We start from the raw sequence: 18,186 nt of genomic DNA on the forward strand, positions 1-18,186 counted from the left end.
GTACTGCTGTGACCTCTGTTTTGCCTGACTGAGTTGTTGTATGGTGTCCTGTCCTATCTGAATACAGGACGCTAAGCCCCGCCCCCTTGCAGTCACATGACCATAGGTCCCGTGCAAGATTATTCAGTTTCAGTGTCCGCAGGTCCTATGCCTCTTTACTTTCCAGCGCTGACTGGACCCTGACACTATTAGCCTGAAGCACGCATGGTCACCTCTGCTGCCCTTCTCCACAGGTATCTTTTAGCACTGCTTCGGTACTCAGGACACGCGCACTGGCTCTATGAGCAAGTGCAGTGCGGTGTCTCTGACAGCAAATCCCTCAGCGCTCTGATTCTGACCCGAGGGTTCTATTAAAGGGATCATTGGTATGCAAGTCAGGGCAAATCCACTCAGCGCTCTGGTTCTGACCCCAGGCTCTCTTAAAGGGATCTCCTGTATGGAAGTGAGAGCAAATCCACTCTGCGCTCTGGTTCTGACCCGAGGGTTCTATTAAAGGGATCATTGGTATGCAAGTCAGGGCAAATCCACTCAGCGCTCTGGTTCTGACCCCAGGCTCTTAAAGGGATCTCCTGTATGGAAGTGAGAGCAAATCCACTCTGCGCTCTGGTTCTGACCCCAGTCTCTCTTAAAGGGATCTCCTTTATGGAAGTTAAGGTAAATCCCTCAGCACTCTGATTCTCACCCCAGGCTTCTATTAAAGGGATCATTGGTATGGAAGTCAGGGCAAATCCACTCAGCGCTCTGGTTCTGACGCCAGGCCTCTCTTAAAGGGATCCCCGGTATGGAAGTTAGGACCGTTCTGCTCAGTGCTCTGGTTCTGACCTCAGGCTGACGGGATGATATGGGATATTAGGGATAGTAGTCCGGTGGCTCTGGCTGACGGGATGATGTGGGATCTTAGGGGGGAGTAGTCCGGTGGCTCTGGCTGACAGGATGATGTGGGATATTAGAGGTAGTAGTCCGGTGGCTCTGGGTGACGGGATGATATTAGGGGTAGTAGCCCGGCGGCTGTGACGGGACGATGTGGGATATTAGGGGTAGTAGTCCGGTGGCTCTGGCTGACGGGATGATATTAGGGGTAGTAGTCCGGCGGCTGTGACGGGATGATGTGGGATATTAGTGGTAGTTGTCTGGTGGCTCTGGCTGATTGGATGATGTGGGATATTTGGTGTAGTAGTCTGGTGGTTGTGACGGGTTGATGTGGGATATTAGTGGTAGTCCGGTGTCTCTGGCTGACGGGATGATGTGGGATATTAGGGGTAGTAGTCCGGTGTCTCTGGCTGATGGGATGATGTGGGATATTAGGGGTAGTAGTCCGGTGTCTCTGGCTGACGGGATGATGTGGGATATTAGGGGTAGTAGTCCGGTGTCTCTGGCTGACGGGATGATGTGGGATATTAGGGGTAGTAGTCCGGTAGCTCTGGCTGACGGGATGATGTGGGATATTAGGGGTAGTAGTCCGGTAGCTCTGGCTGACGGGATGATGTGGGATATTATAGTGAATGTGGCTATGCGGAGTGGGCGGGGTGATACACATATTTATATATAGATATAATCATTAGAATTTGTTATAACTAACCGTAGTTAGTTTCTATGCCCGGGCATCGCAGGGATCTTCAGCTAGTCTTTATATATAGATCAGGCGTTTCTGAACATGGCAATACTATGGGAGACTAAAAGCTGCGATCATCTGATTGCTTGTGCTACACACAGCAAGGCTTCAGACCTGCTATGTGTAACAAAAATGCTCAACTGCTGTGCGTGCTCACCGCTGGGGTGGCGCTCAGATATCTGATAATGGCAACCACAGGGGTCTCCAGCAGACCCTGGGTTTGGCATGTCAACCCATCGGCAATGCATGGACGCTGATGGCCAGAGCTTGCGATGGGCTTCTGGCACAATCATGTTAAAAGCCACTGTCAGAGATTGACGGCCACATTTAACATGTTAACAGACACAGGTGGATCCCAATTGTCGAAATGTATTTTTGCAATTTCAGCGCACTTGGAATTTGTTTCTCGATTGCCAGTATGCTATATACCGTATTTTCCGCTTTGCAAGACGCACTTTTTTTCCCCCAAATTTGGGGGGAAAACGGGGGTGCGTCGTCCAAAGCGGACATGCCTTACCTAGGCTGTGATTGGGGGGTGTCCGGCGGTTGCTGGCCGGTGCTGCAGGTGTCTCCGGTGCGGCGTTGTGTGCCCGTCGATGCCCGGGGCTCTGCCGACATTGTGCGACAGACCAGAGCCCCGGCATTTCCTCGGTTCCCTGTGTGCCGGTAAAAAAATGGCCGCCGGCGCGTGCGCAGATGGGATCTCGGGAACCAGCTCTCGAGAGATGAGATTTCAGATCTCATCTCTCGAGAACTGGATCCCAAGATACCATCTGCGCACGCGCCGGCGGCCATTTTTTTTTTACCGGCATCATTTTTTTTTACCGCGCACACAGGAACCGAGGAAATACCGGGGCTCTGGCCTATCGCACAATGTCGGCAGAGCTCCGGGCATCGACGGGCACACAACGCTGCACCGCTGGGCACCGGAGACACCCTCAGCACCGGCCAGCAACCGCCGGACAAGTGGAGAAACCCGGCAACAGCAGCAACGGCACACATCGGAGCCCCCCCTCATTCCTGAATGCGGCTTGCAGCATCACTCCACGCCTGCCTCCTCCAGCAGCGAGCCTGGGACCCCGCTAAACCGCAGCCACCAACCCTGGTAAGCAATAAGATGCAAGGATTATAAGAGGCACCACCATTTTATTAAAAAATATTTTTTTCTTATTTTTCTCCTCAAAATTTGTGGTGCGTCTTATAATCCGGAGCGTCTTATAAAGTGAAAAATACGGTAGGTAAAATCAATGGTCATTCAACAGTACAACTTGTCCCACAAAAAACAAACCCTCATATGGCTATACTAATGGAAGAATAAAAAAAGTTACAGCTCTGGGAAGAACGGAAGCAAAAAACAAACTCAAGAAAAAAAAAACAAAAACACACAAGGTCGTGAAAGGGTAATACATTGGAGGATCTTGGGATCAATCATAGAAAAATGACACATACCTAGATAATGGATATGGCTCATCCCCCATTCCTTCCCACAGACGGCAACCACCACCCCAGTAGCCAATGTTCAAAACCACAATTCCTTCAAGATTCGGTAAAGAAATCTTCTCCCCATCTAATTCCAGCTGCAGTTACAAAGTTCAAAAGTAAATAACAGCAATCTCATAAATCCATTTACTGTTAGCTACGTATAAACGTGCTTGCACAAACACCAACAAAACGAGGTGAAATATGATGTGATCGAAGTATGGAAAATGCTATCACCACCAAAGTCATGGGTGATATAAAGGTGTGTGTATATATATATATATATATATATATATATATATATATATATATATATATATATATATATATATATATATATATATATATATACACACAGACATACACACACACACAGACATACACAAATCTGGTGTTGCCACCACGACTTAATTCAATTGATTCTATCAGGGCCCTATGGATAGGGCCCTTTAATATATGCGCTGGGAGCTTTCCCAATACATGTGCGATAAGACACAACAAACATGGTGTGCAGATACCCTAAGCCACCTAATGGCAACTTACTTTTTGCAGGCACAAAAACGTACATTGCAATAATTTCATTATACACAATTTGGAGCTGTGAATCCATTGCCAAGCAAGCCTTATTTACAAGTAAATGGAAATAAATATCTTGCTAACCCACTTTTTGCTCTTTATCACTTTTACCCTCTTGTGTCCAGTTTTATTTTGGTATTAAAAGAGAGTATTCCAAAAAATATAAATTATCGCATGCTGATGTCTTGGCCAACACTCATGGTGCAGTCTACCCAATATTAAGGATAATAAGGTTTTTTAAATGCGTATGCTTCAGACTGCGGGATCCTGTTCCAAGGCAGTTCTGTGTTGGGGATCATGCAGACAAATTGGTCCGAACATGGACTGCTAAAGCACGGACTGGCGTAGGGACTCCTGACCAGAGCGTGACAGTCTCATAGAAATATATGAAGATGTGACACTTGAGTCGGGAGAGCCGCGGCCAATCCGTACAGAGATCGGACCGATTTGAACAGATGTCTGCACGAGCCCTTAGTGTGTGCTTTCTGGTGCTGTACGCAACGCTCCAAGTGGAAAAGGACATTCCACTAAATCACTGGCAGGAGTGGTGACCCGCTTCAGCCAGCCAGCGGGCAGGCATCTCTAGGATCTTGGGATGACCGGTGAGGATGACCACCATTTTATTATGTAAGATCCCAAAGCATTATTGCATTACCAGAGATATAATGACTAGGACCTAAAAGGCACATCCATATTAGATCTTTCCATTACAGTGGGAACTCAGCTGTCAATCACAGAGGTTTTGCTCCTAAATGTATGCGTACAGCTTCTGTACAGCCTCAGAACTGCTGTACAGTGGTTTTTCTGGTCATTTGGCTGTGCAGGGACCTGAAGCTGACCCCATTAAAGGGGTTGCCCACTACCAGGACAACCCCTTCTTAAAACTAAATGTTAGGCCTTGAAAAAAGTAAAGCCTATACTCACCTCCTGTGCCGACTCCATTCCAGCTATGTTAGCACTCGAGGTCCTGGGGCTGCGATGCGGTGGAATGACATGTGACCTCGGCACTCAATCAATGTGGGCGTCACTATCTCCGCCTTCGGACAAACAGAACATGAAGTGGAAGCCAGGGTTGCAGATGATCCTGGACTTCCTCTTCATGTTCAGTCTGTCAGAAGTCGGGAGACAGTGACATCAGCATCAAGTTTCACAACATCGCATCACACAGCCCTGGGGAGAGAGAGTGGCGACACCACAGGTACAGCACCGGCATGCGAGGCGAGTATAAGATTTATTATTTTATAAGGGCCGAACATTTAGTTTAAGAAAGGGTTGTCTTAGTAGTGAACAACCCTTCTAACTTAAAGCACCACTCCAGTATTTATTTTTTAATTACCCCCTTTTAGCAATCAGTAATGTGCCTAGAGTGTGCATTTAAATACTTACCAGTCACTGTCTTCTACTGTTTCCAGTGATGCTCTGGTCCTCTCCTGGATGATTGACCACAATTGTGACCAGCCAGCTCACAGAGTTTGTGTGAACCAGAACATGTGAACATTCTCAATGTATGGCTACGAGACAGAGCAAGGTTCTCATAGACTTAAATTAAGAAAGGAAATAGAGAAGAATGGAATTAGCGGACAGCGATGGGTAAGTAATCTAATGCACACACATTACCAATGGCTAATTCAGAATGAAAAAAAAAAAAAAAAAACATTGAAAAAGTAGAAATATAAATAGTCTACCACTTGGAATTCCTGAAGGGGAGGCAAAGCAAGTACGATCTGGCCCCATTCTCAGGAACAAAAGTAGATTTGAATCAACAGATTATGGAATTTTAGGATGTTTCACAAATTTGATGCGGTTATATAAAATGTTCCTGTGCTGAGATAATCTTATAAATATGCCCCTGCTGTATCCAGTGTAACTACCGTAATTGTGCCCAACCAGGTAGAGATGCTGCAGCTGATAGGAAGGAAGCATAAGTGAATATACTGATGCTATGGACAGGGACTAGTACAGCTACTTCTGTATGTGAGTTTACTCATTTCCCTGCCTACTTGCTGTTTAACTGGTCTTTTGAGGTCATCTAAACAAATCAAGGCAGAAGTACAGGCTAAGGCCATGTGCACACGTTGCGGATTCTGCTGCGGATCCGCAGAGTTTTTGGCCCTGCGGATCCGCAGCAGATTTTTCTGCGTTGTACAGTACCTTTAAATTCAATGAAAAAAAAAAAACGCTGTGCACATGCTGCGGTTTTAAAACCGCAGCATGTCAATTCTTTGTGCGGATTCAGCAGCGGTTTGACACCTGCTCCATGATCAGGTGTCAAACCGCAAGGGAAAACCGCAGGCTAATCCGCAGGTAAAACGCAGGTCTTTTGACCTGCGGATTTAGCCAAATCCGCGCGGAAAAATCCACAGCAGAATCCGCAATGTGTGCACTTAACCTCGGAGACCAACTGGACACAAACGAAGCAAACAGCTTGTCAATACAGTGAATGCTTTAACATCATTCAGTGCCGCTCCAGAGTGAAGGACATTACTCGTTTCCCTGCTTTCTTTTCATTCAGGTGCTATTTCTTTGACCTTTTGACTGGCTCCTTTACTTTGGGTCTGCACTGATTGACATCTCAGGTTTCACTGTAATGATAAGCTGCATGATTGGTTTGTGCGCCTTGACTGGATGTTAAGCTCCTACTTTAGTGACTTGCTTTATTTAGATGAGCTCAAAAGGACCAGCAAAAATAGGTAATAGACCTACCAGTAATGATGTTTCCAGGAGTCCATCCTGACAGCACCATGGAGGACGTCCTCCTCCTCCTTACAGGGACAGGAAAACACACAAGAGGTTAAAAGGTCATGTCCCACCCCCTCTCCATCAGTGATTTAACAAGTACCACAAGGTAGATGATGCTAGTAACAGTTTAATGAAACAATCATATTACAGCATATGACATAATATAATACATTGTAGTATAACACAACTGGGAGGGAACTACCCGTGCTGTCAGGATGGACTCCTGGAAACATCATTACCGGTAGGTCTAATACCTATTTTCCAGGACGTCCACCTGACAGCACCATGGAGAGTACCAAAGCACCTCCTCAGGGTGGGATTACCGCCTGGAGAACCTTTCTCCCAAATGCGGTCTGTTGACCAGCTAACACATCAAGCTTGTAGTGCTTGCAGAATGTATTAAGACTGGCCCAGGTTGCTGCTCTACAGATTTGATCAACCGACGCCCCCGCCCGTTCGGCCCATGAGGCCAATACCGCCCTCGTAGAGTGGGCTTTTATGGAATCTGGCGGGTTGGCGCCTTCAGCTTGGTAGGCGTCCGAGATTACTGGGGTAATCGAGCGCGCGATGGACGCCTTAGAGGCCCTCTTCCCCTTATTTCTACCCCCAAAAAGGATGAACAGGTTCGGGTCGATGCGCCAGCTATTGGTGGCCTCTAGGTAGTCTATCACTGCGCGCCTCACATCCAGCGAGTGAAGACGCTGCTCCTTCTTATTACGGGGATTATCACAGAAAGATGGTAACACTACCTCTTGATTTAGATTTTTTGGAGAGGCTACCTTTGTGGTAAATGCCGGGTCTAACCTTAGGATTATACGGTCCTCTCTTATCTGGAGATATGGGTCCTTAGTGGACAGGGCCTGGATCTCCCCTATTCTTTTGGCCGTGGTAATGGCTACTAGGAAGGCCGTTTTACGAGTGAGAGCAGAGATGGTTATTTTCTCACCGAGAGCGTAGGGGTCTGTACAGAGAAACCGAAGTACCAGGCCCAGGTCCCAAGGCGGGGTGAGCTGCCTAATCGTGGGGCGCAGGCGCTGTGTGGCTCTTATAAATCTTAATACCCAGGGATGTGAAGCTAACTGGTAATCGAAGAAGGCGCTCAAGGATGAAACCTGGACCTTTAGAGTGCTGGGCTTAAGGCCTTTATTAAAACCTGCCTGCAAAAAGCTTAGTATGTTAGGGAGGTCAGGGGCGCCTGCCACAAGATCGGACCTGCCACCCTCCAGACAGAATCTTTTCCGTATTTTTCGATAGATTGCGGATGCCTTCCATTCTGCACGATTCTGCAGAGCGCTGTGGATCTCAGGAGCGCGCGCCCGGGATTCAAAGCCGGCGTCTGACGTCACCGGATGTGACGCACGACCTCCGCGATAGGCCGCCTCCTCCACTTCCTGCCCGGGCTCCTGCGCGCGACCGCGCTCTGCTTCTCCCCCGGTCACAGCCCGCCGCCTGCAGGGAACCGCCCCCCGCCTGCTATGGCGGTCTGTTGGAGCCTTCCAGCGCTGACCCCGCCGTTGGAGCCATCCTGCGGGTGCTTGGCCCGCCGCCTGCAGGGGCCCGCCTGTCATGGCGCTGCTGCGCCCGTCCTTCTGCCGGTGCCCACTCGGCCAGCCGCCTGCGGGGAGCCGACCCTCGCCTGTTATGGCGGTGCGTCCTGGAGCCGAGAGCCTACCACAGGGAGGAACGGTTCCCTCCAGGAGCGTCGTCCTGCTCCTGGCCTTTGGAGCAGAGGGACTCCCCCATGTCACCGGTTTCCTACTGGCCTGTACGGTGGATATGACCTGATACGACAATCCCTTTGCCTTCAGGATGTCCCTCTCAGGATCCAAGCCGACAGGTGGAGTCTTGCTGGGTCTGGGTGGCGGATCAGGCCCTGGTGGATGATGTCCTTCCACAGGGGTAGTTCGACTGGATTTTCTACTGCCATGGCTCCTAGAAGGGGAAACCAGCTTCTCCTCGGCCAATATGGCACGATCAACATCACTCTTGCGTGGTCTTCGCGTATCTTCCTGAGCACTGCCGGTATGAGAGCCAGTGGTGGGAACGCATAAGAGAGGGATTCTCCCCAAGTCTGACTCAGGGCGTCTACGCCTTCCGGGTGGTCCGTCGGATTCAGGGAGTAGAACCTGGGGACCTTCGAGTTCTTCCGGCTTGCGAAAAGATCTATAGTGGGGGTCCCCCAACGCTGACAAAGGTGGTCGAAGATTTCCATGTTCAGTTCCCATTCTGTCGGGTGGATCTGTTGTCTGCTCAAGTAGTCTGCCACTTTGTTCTGGGAACCTTCTAAGTGTACTGCGGTCACTGATCGGACTGTTCGTTCTGCCCACATGAATATTTTTCCCGCCAGGGCCTGTAGTGGTTGATGTCTGGTCCCTCCCTGGAGCTTCAGGAAAGCCACTGCCGTTGTATTGTCGGATAATATGCGGACGTGACGATTCTTTAGTACCGACTGGTTTCTGCGCAACGCTTCCCAAACCGCGAAGAGCTCTCTGAAATTGGAGGATCTGGTCCTGATGCCTGCTGGTCATTTCCCCTGGAAGATCTTCCCTTGTATGTGGGCTCCCCATCCCCACGCACTGGCGTCTGTGGTGAATACCACGTATGGAGAGGTTGTCCATTGTACGCCCACCTGAAGGTTTCTGGACTGTGTCCACCACCGCAGGGACTCCTTCACTCGTTCTGGCAGCCTTAGGGGTCTGTCTAGCGACGCCTGACTTCTGTCCCACCTTGCGAGGATTTCTCTCTGTAACAACCTCGAGTGGAATTGGGCCCAACGGACACACTGGATACAGGCTGTCATGAGGCCCAAGACTTCCATTGCCTCTCTTATGGAACATTGACGCCTCAACAGGTCTCTGGTTCTGGCCTGAACAGTCTTCTGCTTCTGCTCGGGTAGCCAGGATATTCTGTTGGCTGAGTCTAGGAGGACTCCGAGGAATACTTTTCTGGTGTCTGGCCTGAGGTCCGACTTCTCCCAGTGGATCACCCAGCCAAGGAACTCCATTACGGTAGTTGCTCGGATTCTGTCTCGAATGAGCGCTTCTTTGGATCTTGCCACCAGTAGGAAGTCGTCCAGGTATGGAATGATTACAATACCCTGATCTCTTAGGTAGGCCACCACCTCTACCACCAATTTTGTAAAGATTCTGGGAGCTGAGGCCAACCCGAATGGAAGACACTGGAACTGGAGGTGGCAGGTCGGGGCTGGTAAACTGACCGCGAACCTTAGAAGGCTCTGGGATGATGGATGGATAGGGACCTGGTAGTATGCCTTTTTTAGGTCTAGGGTGCACATAACGGCGTCCCTGTCTATTAGGGGAATTGCGGATCGGATCGATTCCATCCGGAATCTCTTGTATTTGACCCAGGCATTTAGTGGTTTCAGGTTTATGATGGTACGGGCCTCGCCGGATGGTTTTGTGATTGAAGACAGGGAAGAGTAGTGCCCTCTTCCTCTTTCCGTCGGGGGAACTGGTATTATGACCTTTGAGTTTACCATGTCCCGAAGATCCGTCCACATTGCGGAGTCCTCCGGGACGACAGTGGGGGCAATATATCTGTCGGGGGGAGGTGAATAGAGCTCTATACTGTAGCCTTCCGCAATGGTTCTGAGAACCCATGGATTGTGGGTGACTTGGACCAGTTTGCTGCGAAGTGGCGAAGTCTCCCCCCAACACCTATGGCGTCATTGCCTCCTCGATCTAGATGTTGATGTGAATGAGGGACCCCTGTTCCTCCCGCCTTGGCTGAAGGAGCCCTTATAGGAGCTTCTATTGGACTTTGCCCGACCCCTGAATTCCGTCTGTCTCCTGCAGAAGGAGCCTCTCCGAAAGGACTGGGGCCACCTGGGTTTTTCCTCTGGGAACCCTTTATTTTTATCGGACACTAGCTCTAGGATGTTATCTAGGGCTGGACCAAATACCCTCAGGCCCGAGAAGGGGATGGCGCATAGCTTTGTTTTAGGAGCGTTATCCCCCGACCAGGATTTAAGCCAGACTACTCTCCGGGCCGCATTAGAGAGGGAGCTGTTTCTGGCTGCAAACCTTACTGATTCAGCCGACGTATCCGACAGGAACGCCGTGGCTGATTTCATGAGAGGAAGTGATGCTTGGATCTCTGATCTAGGGGTCTTGTTGGTTAGGTGTTCCTCCAACTGCCCCATCCACAAAAACATAGACCTGGCCAATGAGGTGGCTGCTATGTTGGCCCTAATCAGAGCCGCCGACGTCTCCCAAGTTCTCTTTAACAAGACGTCCGCCTTCCTATCCATCGGGTCTCGGAGACCTGATGAGTCCTCGAATGGAATGGCCGTCTTTTTGGTAACCTTGGTGACTGGGACATCTATTTTAGGGACTTCCTCCCATGCCCGTGTCTCCTCGGGATCAAAAGGCAGTCTATTTTTAAAGTCTCGGGAGAGTATCAACCGACACTCTGCCTCTTTCCACTCTTCCTGGACCATTGTTTATGTGTTCACTTATGGGGAACACTACCTGTTTCCGGGCCACGAGTCCTCCAAACATTAAGTCCTGTCTGGACTGTGGTTTAGGGACTTCCTCTATTTGCATAGTATTTCTGACTGCCTGGACCAGCTCGTCCGTGTCCTCCAGTCTGAACAGGTACTTCCTGCTCTGATCCTGTCTATCCCCCAGGATCTCGCCTTCTTCCTCCTGGTCTGAATCCCGGAAGTCGGACTCCTCGCTAGGGCTTGCTTCTGACACTGGGTCTGCTTCCCACCTTGGACGCTTGCGACTTGGCCCTGGGCTGGGGGACTGACGCCGTGTGAGGCCGGCTGTAGAGGCCTGAACTTGCTCCCCTATCAGCAATCTCATTTCGAAAAGGAGGGATGGCTGTTCCTCGCCTATGACCCTTGAGGTACAGGGTCCGCATAGGGTCTTGCTATAGGTGTCTGGCAGCTTTACCCTGCATACGGGGCACCGGACCGATTTGGAGGTGGCTTTTGCCGGGTCCTTCACCCCCGAGGGGGATTCTGCTGGGATTCCCTTCTCCTAATAATACAGAAGGGGCACCTACTCAGATCTGGGCTGTGAGGATGGGTGGGGGAGGGTGGTCTGCGCTATGCGCACTTACCCCTCCACCTGCTGGAGCGTTGCCTTCCATTCTGCACGATTCTGCAGAGCGCTGTGGATCTCAGGAGCGCGCGCCCGGGATTCAAAGCCGGCGTCTGACGTCACCGGATGTGACGCACGACCTCCGCGATAGGCCGCCTCCTCCACTTCCTGCCCGGGCTCCTGCGCGCGACCGCGCTCTGCTTCTCCCCCGGTCACAGCCCGCCGCCTGCAGGGAACCGCCCCCCGCCTGCTATGGCGGTCTGTTGGAGCCTTCCAGCGCTGACCCCGCCGTTGGAGCCATCCTGCGGGTGCTTGGCCCGCCGCCTGCAGGGGCCCGCCTGTCATGGCGCTGCTGCGCCCGTCCTTCTGCCGGTGCCCGCTCGGCCAGCCGCCTGCGGGGAGCCGACCCTCGCCTGTTATGGCGGTGCGTCCTGGAGCCGAGAGCCTACCACAGGGAGGAACGGTTCCCTCCAGGAGCGTCGTCCTGCTCCTGGCCTTTGGAGCAGAGGGACTCCCCCATCGAGAGTTTCGGCCCCGGGACCTCTTGACAGGGGAAGGCTTGGACTGGCCGCACGATCCCCTGAGCCCCTCCGGTAAGTCTCTCGTGTGTCACTCCTTGCAGGGACAGGAAAAACACTGAGGGAGAGGGGGTGGGACATGACCTTTTAACCTCTTGTGTGTTTTCCTGTCCCTGTAAGGAGGAGGAGGACGTCCTCCATGGTGCTGTCAGGTGGACGTCCTGGAAACAAGAGATCCTCTCATTCTTTTGATAAAACAAGCAGGCAGAAAGATGAGGAAAGAAGCATTTGGAAGAGTCCTTGCCCATGGAATGAGTGTATTCCATTATTCTTCCTCCCTTTGTCAGAAGTTGTGTATTGCAATCATCAGCCACAGCATCTCTACATGGTCTGGCACAGCTAGTTACACAGATACACAGCAAGGGGGCATTTATAACCGTCTCAGCACAGCTACATTTTTTTTTTTTTCTTTAAACACATAGAATTATGGAACTTCTTAATATTCCAAGATCTATTGATTAAAATTAATAGATCTCTTGAACCTAAAAATCCCCTTAAAATCCCCTTAAAATTTGAAGGTCACACCTGCATTTCTGAATTTGCAGTTTTCCTCTAAACACTGAAATAGGAGAAGAGGAATTCTATATCAACAACGCCTTTAATTCTTACCTCAACTTTCTTGTCAAGATCTTTACATTCCTGGATCAAGCAATCCTTAGTTCCGTAAAATAAATATACTGCCTAAAATACAATAAAAACATGGACATTTTGCGCTAAAATGACAAAGCAAGCTACACAATCTCCAAGCACATTTACCATCACTGCCAAGTGTCATTAATACTGCGTAGAAGACTTCAACAGAAAATCCCACTGCTGTTATACAAAAGGAGGAGGACACGTAACCTCGGTAGAGTGGCGCGACATTTATAGCGATAGTTTACATGTCTAAAAGCTTACTTTATTAACAAGCCTGCTTGAAAAAAGTGAAGGGGTCTTCTCACGATGTGTGTGGAAGTTTAATGCCATCAAGGCATCAGGGCCTATTGAAAAGTAATTATTCATTGACAAAACCTAAAAAGAGAAAAATATTATTAGAAACTTCTGGAAATGTGTGCGCAAAGTTAACCCCCCTGAGGAAGCGAGATCTAAACACACGAAACACGTATTGGAGACTATGTTCTTGTACCCACAGAATACCGTATTTTTCGGATTTTAAGACGCACTTTTCTTCCAAATTTGGGGGGGGGGGGAATGGGAATGCATCTTATATAATGCGTATATACCTTATCAGTACTGAAGCTGCAGTCCACAGGCTGGGACGAAGGGGGTGTCTGGCGGTGCTGCTGCGGGTGACTCCGATGCTGCGGAGCGCTCTGCAGACATTTTGTGAAAGGCCAGAGCCTCCGGCAGTTCCATGGTTTCCTGTGGAGTGGACTCCGGGAAAATGGCCACCTGGGGGCGGCGCATGCCCAGATGGAGATCTCGGCACCAAGATCTCAGGCGATGAGATCTCACCGCCCCCCCAGTGGCCATTTTCCCAGAGTCCACTACACAGGAAACCATTGAACTGCCGGGGGCTCTGGCCTTTCACAAAATGTCGGCAGAGTCCCCCGCAGCAACACCGGGCAGCACCGCTGGACACCCCTGTAGTACCACCAGGCACCCGCAGCACCGCCAGAGACACCCACAGCAGCACCGCTGGACACCCGCAGCAGCGCGACGCACATCGGAACACCCCCTCATCCCAGCCTGCTGCATCACCCCACTCCTGCCTCCTTCAGCAGCGTCCCTGGGACCCAGCTTCACCGCAACCACCCCCGGTAAGCAATAAGACGCATGGATTAGCACCACCATTTTATTAAAAAAAAACTCTTTCCTATTTTTCTCCTCAAAATTGGGATGCATCTTATAATCCAGAGTGTCTTATAATCCGAAAAATACGGAAATTCAATCTGCAAAGTTACTACGAGTACTGTTGCCATACACCAGAGATGGGTGAATCATTTTTCCTGCCATGGGCCATTTTGATATTTATACGATCCTTTGGGGAGACATTCAATTTGCGAGCTAACTCCTCTCACAAAGTAGCTTTCAGCAGTCACAGAGCAAGAAGAAATCAATGAGATGGTGACCATCAAAATACAGCTGCTGGCCCAAGCACTGTGGTCCCCGGGAATCTGCCCGAGGGCTAGATAAAACAGGATTTTTGGGATTGCTTACCGTAAAATCTGTTTCTCGGAGCCTTCATTGGGGGACACAGAGACCTTGGGTGTATGCTGCTGCCACTAGGAGGCTGACACTATGCACAAAAAAAGATAGCTCCTCCTCCGCAGTGTACACCCCACCGACCGGCAGAGAATTCCTCAGTTAGTGAGAAAGCAGTAGGAGAAGGAACAGAATAGGTTGACAACATAGACAACTCAACTGTAAACATTCAACCAAAGTAAGAACAGGAGCTGTAAAACATGGGAGGGTGCTGTGTCCCCCAATGAAGGCTCCGAGAAACAGATTTTACGGTAAGCAATCCCAAAAATCCTGTTTTCTCGTTCGCCTTATTGGGGGACACAGAGACCTTGGGACGTCCCAAAGCAGTCCCTGGGGTGGGAAACAAACTTCCATCAGGCCAGCGGACTCACCACCGCGGCCTGCAGAATCCGTCTACCTAGGCTGGCGTCCGCCGAAGCGTAGGTGTGGACTCTGTAGAATTTCACAAACGTGTGAACCGATGACCATGTTGCAGCTTTGCAAAGCTGCAGTGCGGAAGCTCTGTGGCGCACCGCCCAGGAGGCACCCACTGCTCGAGTAGAGTGGGCCCTGATACCCGGAGGGGCTCCGCGACGCTTAACACGGTAGGCTTCCAGGATAGCCGATCTGATCCAGCGAGCAATGGTGGCTTTTGACGCCAGGTGACCTTTCCGCGCTCCATCAGGGATAATGAAAAGAGACTCTGTCTTTCGCAAGGAAGTCGTCCTAGACAGATAGACTCTTACCGCCCTAACCAGGTCCAGCTTGTTCAAGGACCGCTCTCGGGGATGAGTTGGATTCGGACAAAAGGACGGGAGCACGATATCCTCGTTGAGGTGAAACGAGGACACCACCTTCGGAAGGAACGAGGGCGGAGGCCGCAGAACTACCTTATCCTGGTGGAGAACCAGAAAGGGAGAGCGGCACGAAAGAGCTGCCAATTCCGACACGCGCCGGACGGAGGTGATGGCCACCAGAAAGGCTACCTTCCAAGAAAGGAGAGAAAGGGAAATTTCCCTGAGGGGTTCAAAGGGCGGACCTTGCAGAACCTCAAGAACCAGATTAAGATCCCATGGATCCACGGGCGCCCGGTACGGCGGGACCGTGTGAGCCACGCCCTGAAGAAAGGTCTTAACCTGAGGACGGGAAGCCAACGTTTTCTGAAACAGAATGGACAGCGCCGAAACTTGACCCTTCAGGGAACTGAGGGCAAGCCCCGCATCCAATCCTGCCTGAAGAAACGCTAGGACTGAAGGGAGCGAAAAGGACATGGGCGCGACGTCATTGGTCTCACACCAAGTGAAATAGGCCTTCCAAGTACGGTAGTAAATCTTTGAAGATGATGGCTTTCTGGCTCGGATCATGGTCTGAATTACGTGGTCGGAAAATCCTGCTCGTTTCAGAACCTCGGTCTCAACAGCCACGCCGTTAAATTGAGCGGCCGAGAATTGGGGTGGCAAATCGGACCCTGAGACAGCAGATCTGTTCTGTCTGGAAGCCTCCAGGGGGCGTCCGCGAGAAGGTTGACAATGTCCGCGAACCAAGACCTTCTGGGCCAATTCGGGGCGATGAGAATGACCGGAAGTCCTTCTGCCTTGATCTTCTTCAACAGCTTGGGAAGAAGAGGCAGAGGAGGGAACAGGTAGGGAAGTTCGAACTGGGACCAAGGAACGGCCAGGGCGTCGGCGCCCACTGCCAGAGGGTCCCGAGACCTGGACACGAATTGTGGGACTTTCCTGTTGAGGCGAGACGCCATGAGGTCTACATCCGGGGTTCCCCACCGAAGGCAGAGCAGCTGAAACACTTCCGGATGTAGGGACCATTCTCCCGCCGCGAGACCCTCGCGGCTGAGAAAATCGGCGGCCCAGTTGTCTACGCCGGGAATGTGAACCGCGGAGATTGTCGAGACGGAAATCTCCGCCCAACGAAGAATCTTGGACACCTCCGCCAGGGCTGAAACACTCCGTGTTCCCCCTTGGCGGTTGACATATGCCACCGCTGTGGCGTTGTCTGTCTGAATCCGTACCGGCAGTCCCTTGAGGAGCCTTTCCCAGTGGACCAGAGCAAGATGGATCGCTCGAATCTCCAGAACGTTGATCGGTAGTGCTGATTCCCGATCCGACCATCGACCCTGAACAGTGTGGTTGCGGAACACAGCACCCCAACCGAGGAGACTGGCATCTGTGGTTACTATCTGCCAGTGAATGGGAAGGAAGGATCGACCCGATAGAATGAGAGGTGACGACAACCACCAGTTGAGAGACCGCTTGATCCGGTAAGAAAGATGGACAGGGCGATCCAGGGACTGAGGCGACCTGTTCCATTTCGACAGAATGGCCTGCTGGAGAGGCCTGGCGTGAAATTGAGCAAAGGGAACTGCCTCTATTGCCGCGACCATCTTTCCCAGGACCCTCATGGCTGTACGGGATCACGAGGTCTGCAGCGATCGTACTTCCTGCTGCAGAGAGAGAATCTTTTCTTGTGGGAGAAAGACCCTTGACCGACGAGTGTCGAACAGAAGACCTAGAAAGACCAGGCGTTGGGTAGGAACCAGACAGGACTTTTTCCTGTTGACGATCCACCCGAAATTGGAAAGAGTGTCCAGGACGATTGACAAACTTTGGTGAGCCTGTTGGAATGAGGGAGCCTTGATCAGAATATCGTCTAGGTACGGGAAAAGAACGAGGCCTCTGACTCTCAACAAAGCCATCAACGCAGCCATGATCTTCGTGAAGACTCTGGGAGCGGTGGCAAGACCGAAGGGCAGTGCGACAAACTGGTAGTGGTGCTGTCGAATCGCAAAGCGCAGGAACTTCTGATGTCCGGAGAAAATTGGAACATGTAAATAGGCATCTTGGATGTCTATTGAGCACATGAATTCCTGCTCCTCCATGGAGGCGATGACCGAGCGAAGCGACTCCATGCGGAAGTGGCGAAGGCGGACCCTCTTATTGAGCAGCTTGAGATCCAAGATGGGTCGAACTGCGCCGTCTTTTTTCGGCACTACAAACAGGTTCGAGTAGAACCCCGCGAAGCGCTCCGATTCGGGAACGGGCACAATCACCCCGGAACTGAGGAGAGCGGCGATAGCTGTAGAGAACCCCGGGATCAAGGCTGGATCCTTTGGAGGCCGGGATTCGAAGAAACGATCCCGTGGGAGAGAGACGAACTCTATCTTGTATCCTGAGGATACGACCTCCCTGACCCAGGCGTCCTCCACGGCGGCCAGCCAAACGTCCCTGAAGGAAAGAAGTCGACCTCCCAATTGGAAAGGCCCTTCGCGTGCCCGATGATAGTCATGCTGAAGTAGACCGTCCAGATCTAGATCTGGACGGTCTGCCCTGGGAGGAGTGGGGTCGCCAGGAAGGAGTGGGTCTGAAGGAAACTTTCCTTCTCTCCTGGCGAGCCTGCGGTCTCTGTTGGCTGGAGGAGTTGTCCGCCGTATTGAAACGGCGGAAAGTCCGAAAGGGTCGAAACTGACGCCTTAGTGGGGGTCTGCGAGGCTTGGACTGAGGGAGGAGTGAACTCGTGCCTCCGGTGGCGTCCTTAATAATCTGGTCCAATTGGGACCCAAAGAGGCGCACCCCCTGAAAAGGCAGGTTAGTGAGGGACTTTTTAGAAGACAAGTCCGCTTGCCATGCCTTTAGCCAAAGTGTACGTCGAATTGCAATAACGTTGCTTGACGCCTGAACTGCACAGGATGCAGCATCCAAGGAAGCGGAGAGAAGATAGTCCCCAGCCTGGGAGATCTGATTGGCGAGATTGGCCAAATGCTCCGGTTGCGCCTTATCTAAGATGCCCTGCCGAAGGTCGTCTGCCCACGTGGCTATGGTCTTTGCTGTCCAGGATGAAGCAAAGATTGGACACACCGCCGCTGAAGCCGCTTCAAAGGCAGACTTCGCCAGGGATTCTATAATCCTGTCATTAGAATCCTTTAGGGACGCCACGC

At 51.2% G+C, this 18,186-nt stretch overlaps 1 protein-coding gene across 1 annotated transcript in view; it reads right to left on the bottom strand.

Annotated features, from left to right (window-relative positions):
- The window catches only part of DGKE (diacylglycerol kinase epsilon), a 54,689-nt gene that overhangs the window by 14,132 nt on the left and 22,371 nt on the right, over positions 1-18,186 (bottom strand). Inside the window, exons 7-9 of the mRNA XM_073588101.1 lie at positions 12,951-13,064; positions 12,663-12,734; positions 3,062-3,189 (exon numbers count right to left, since the gene is read on the bottom strand). Coding sequence (XP_073444202.1) covers positions 3,062-3,189; positions 12,663-12,734; positions 12,951-13,064 — 314 coding nt within the window. The remainder of the gene's footprint in view (positions 1-3,061; positions 3,190-12,662; positions 12,735-12,950; positions 13,065-18,186) is intronic.

Source organism: Dendrobates tinctorius, unplaced genomic scaffold (assembly GCF_039654945.1).
Source record: "Dendrobates tinctorius isolate UK_male_01 unplaced genomic scaffold, ASM3965494v1 ptg000103l, whole genome shotgun sequence".
NCBI classification, from domain to species: Eukaryota; Metazoa; Chordata; class Amphibia; order Anura; family Dendrobatidae; genus Dendrobates; species Dendrobates tinctorius.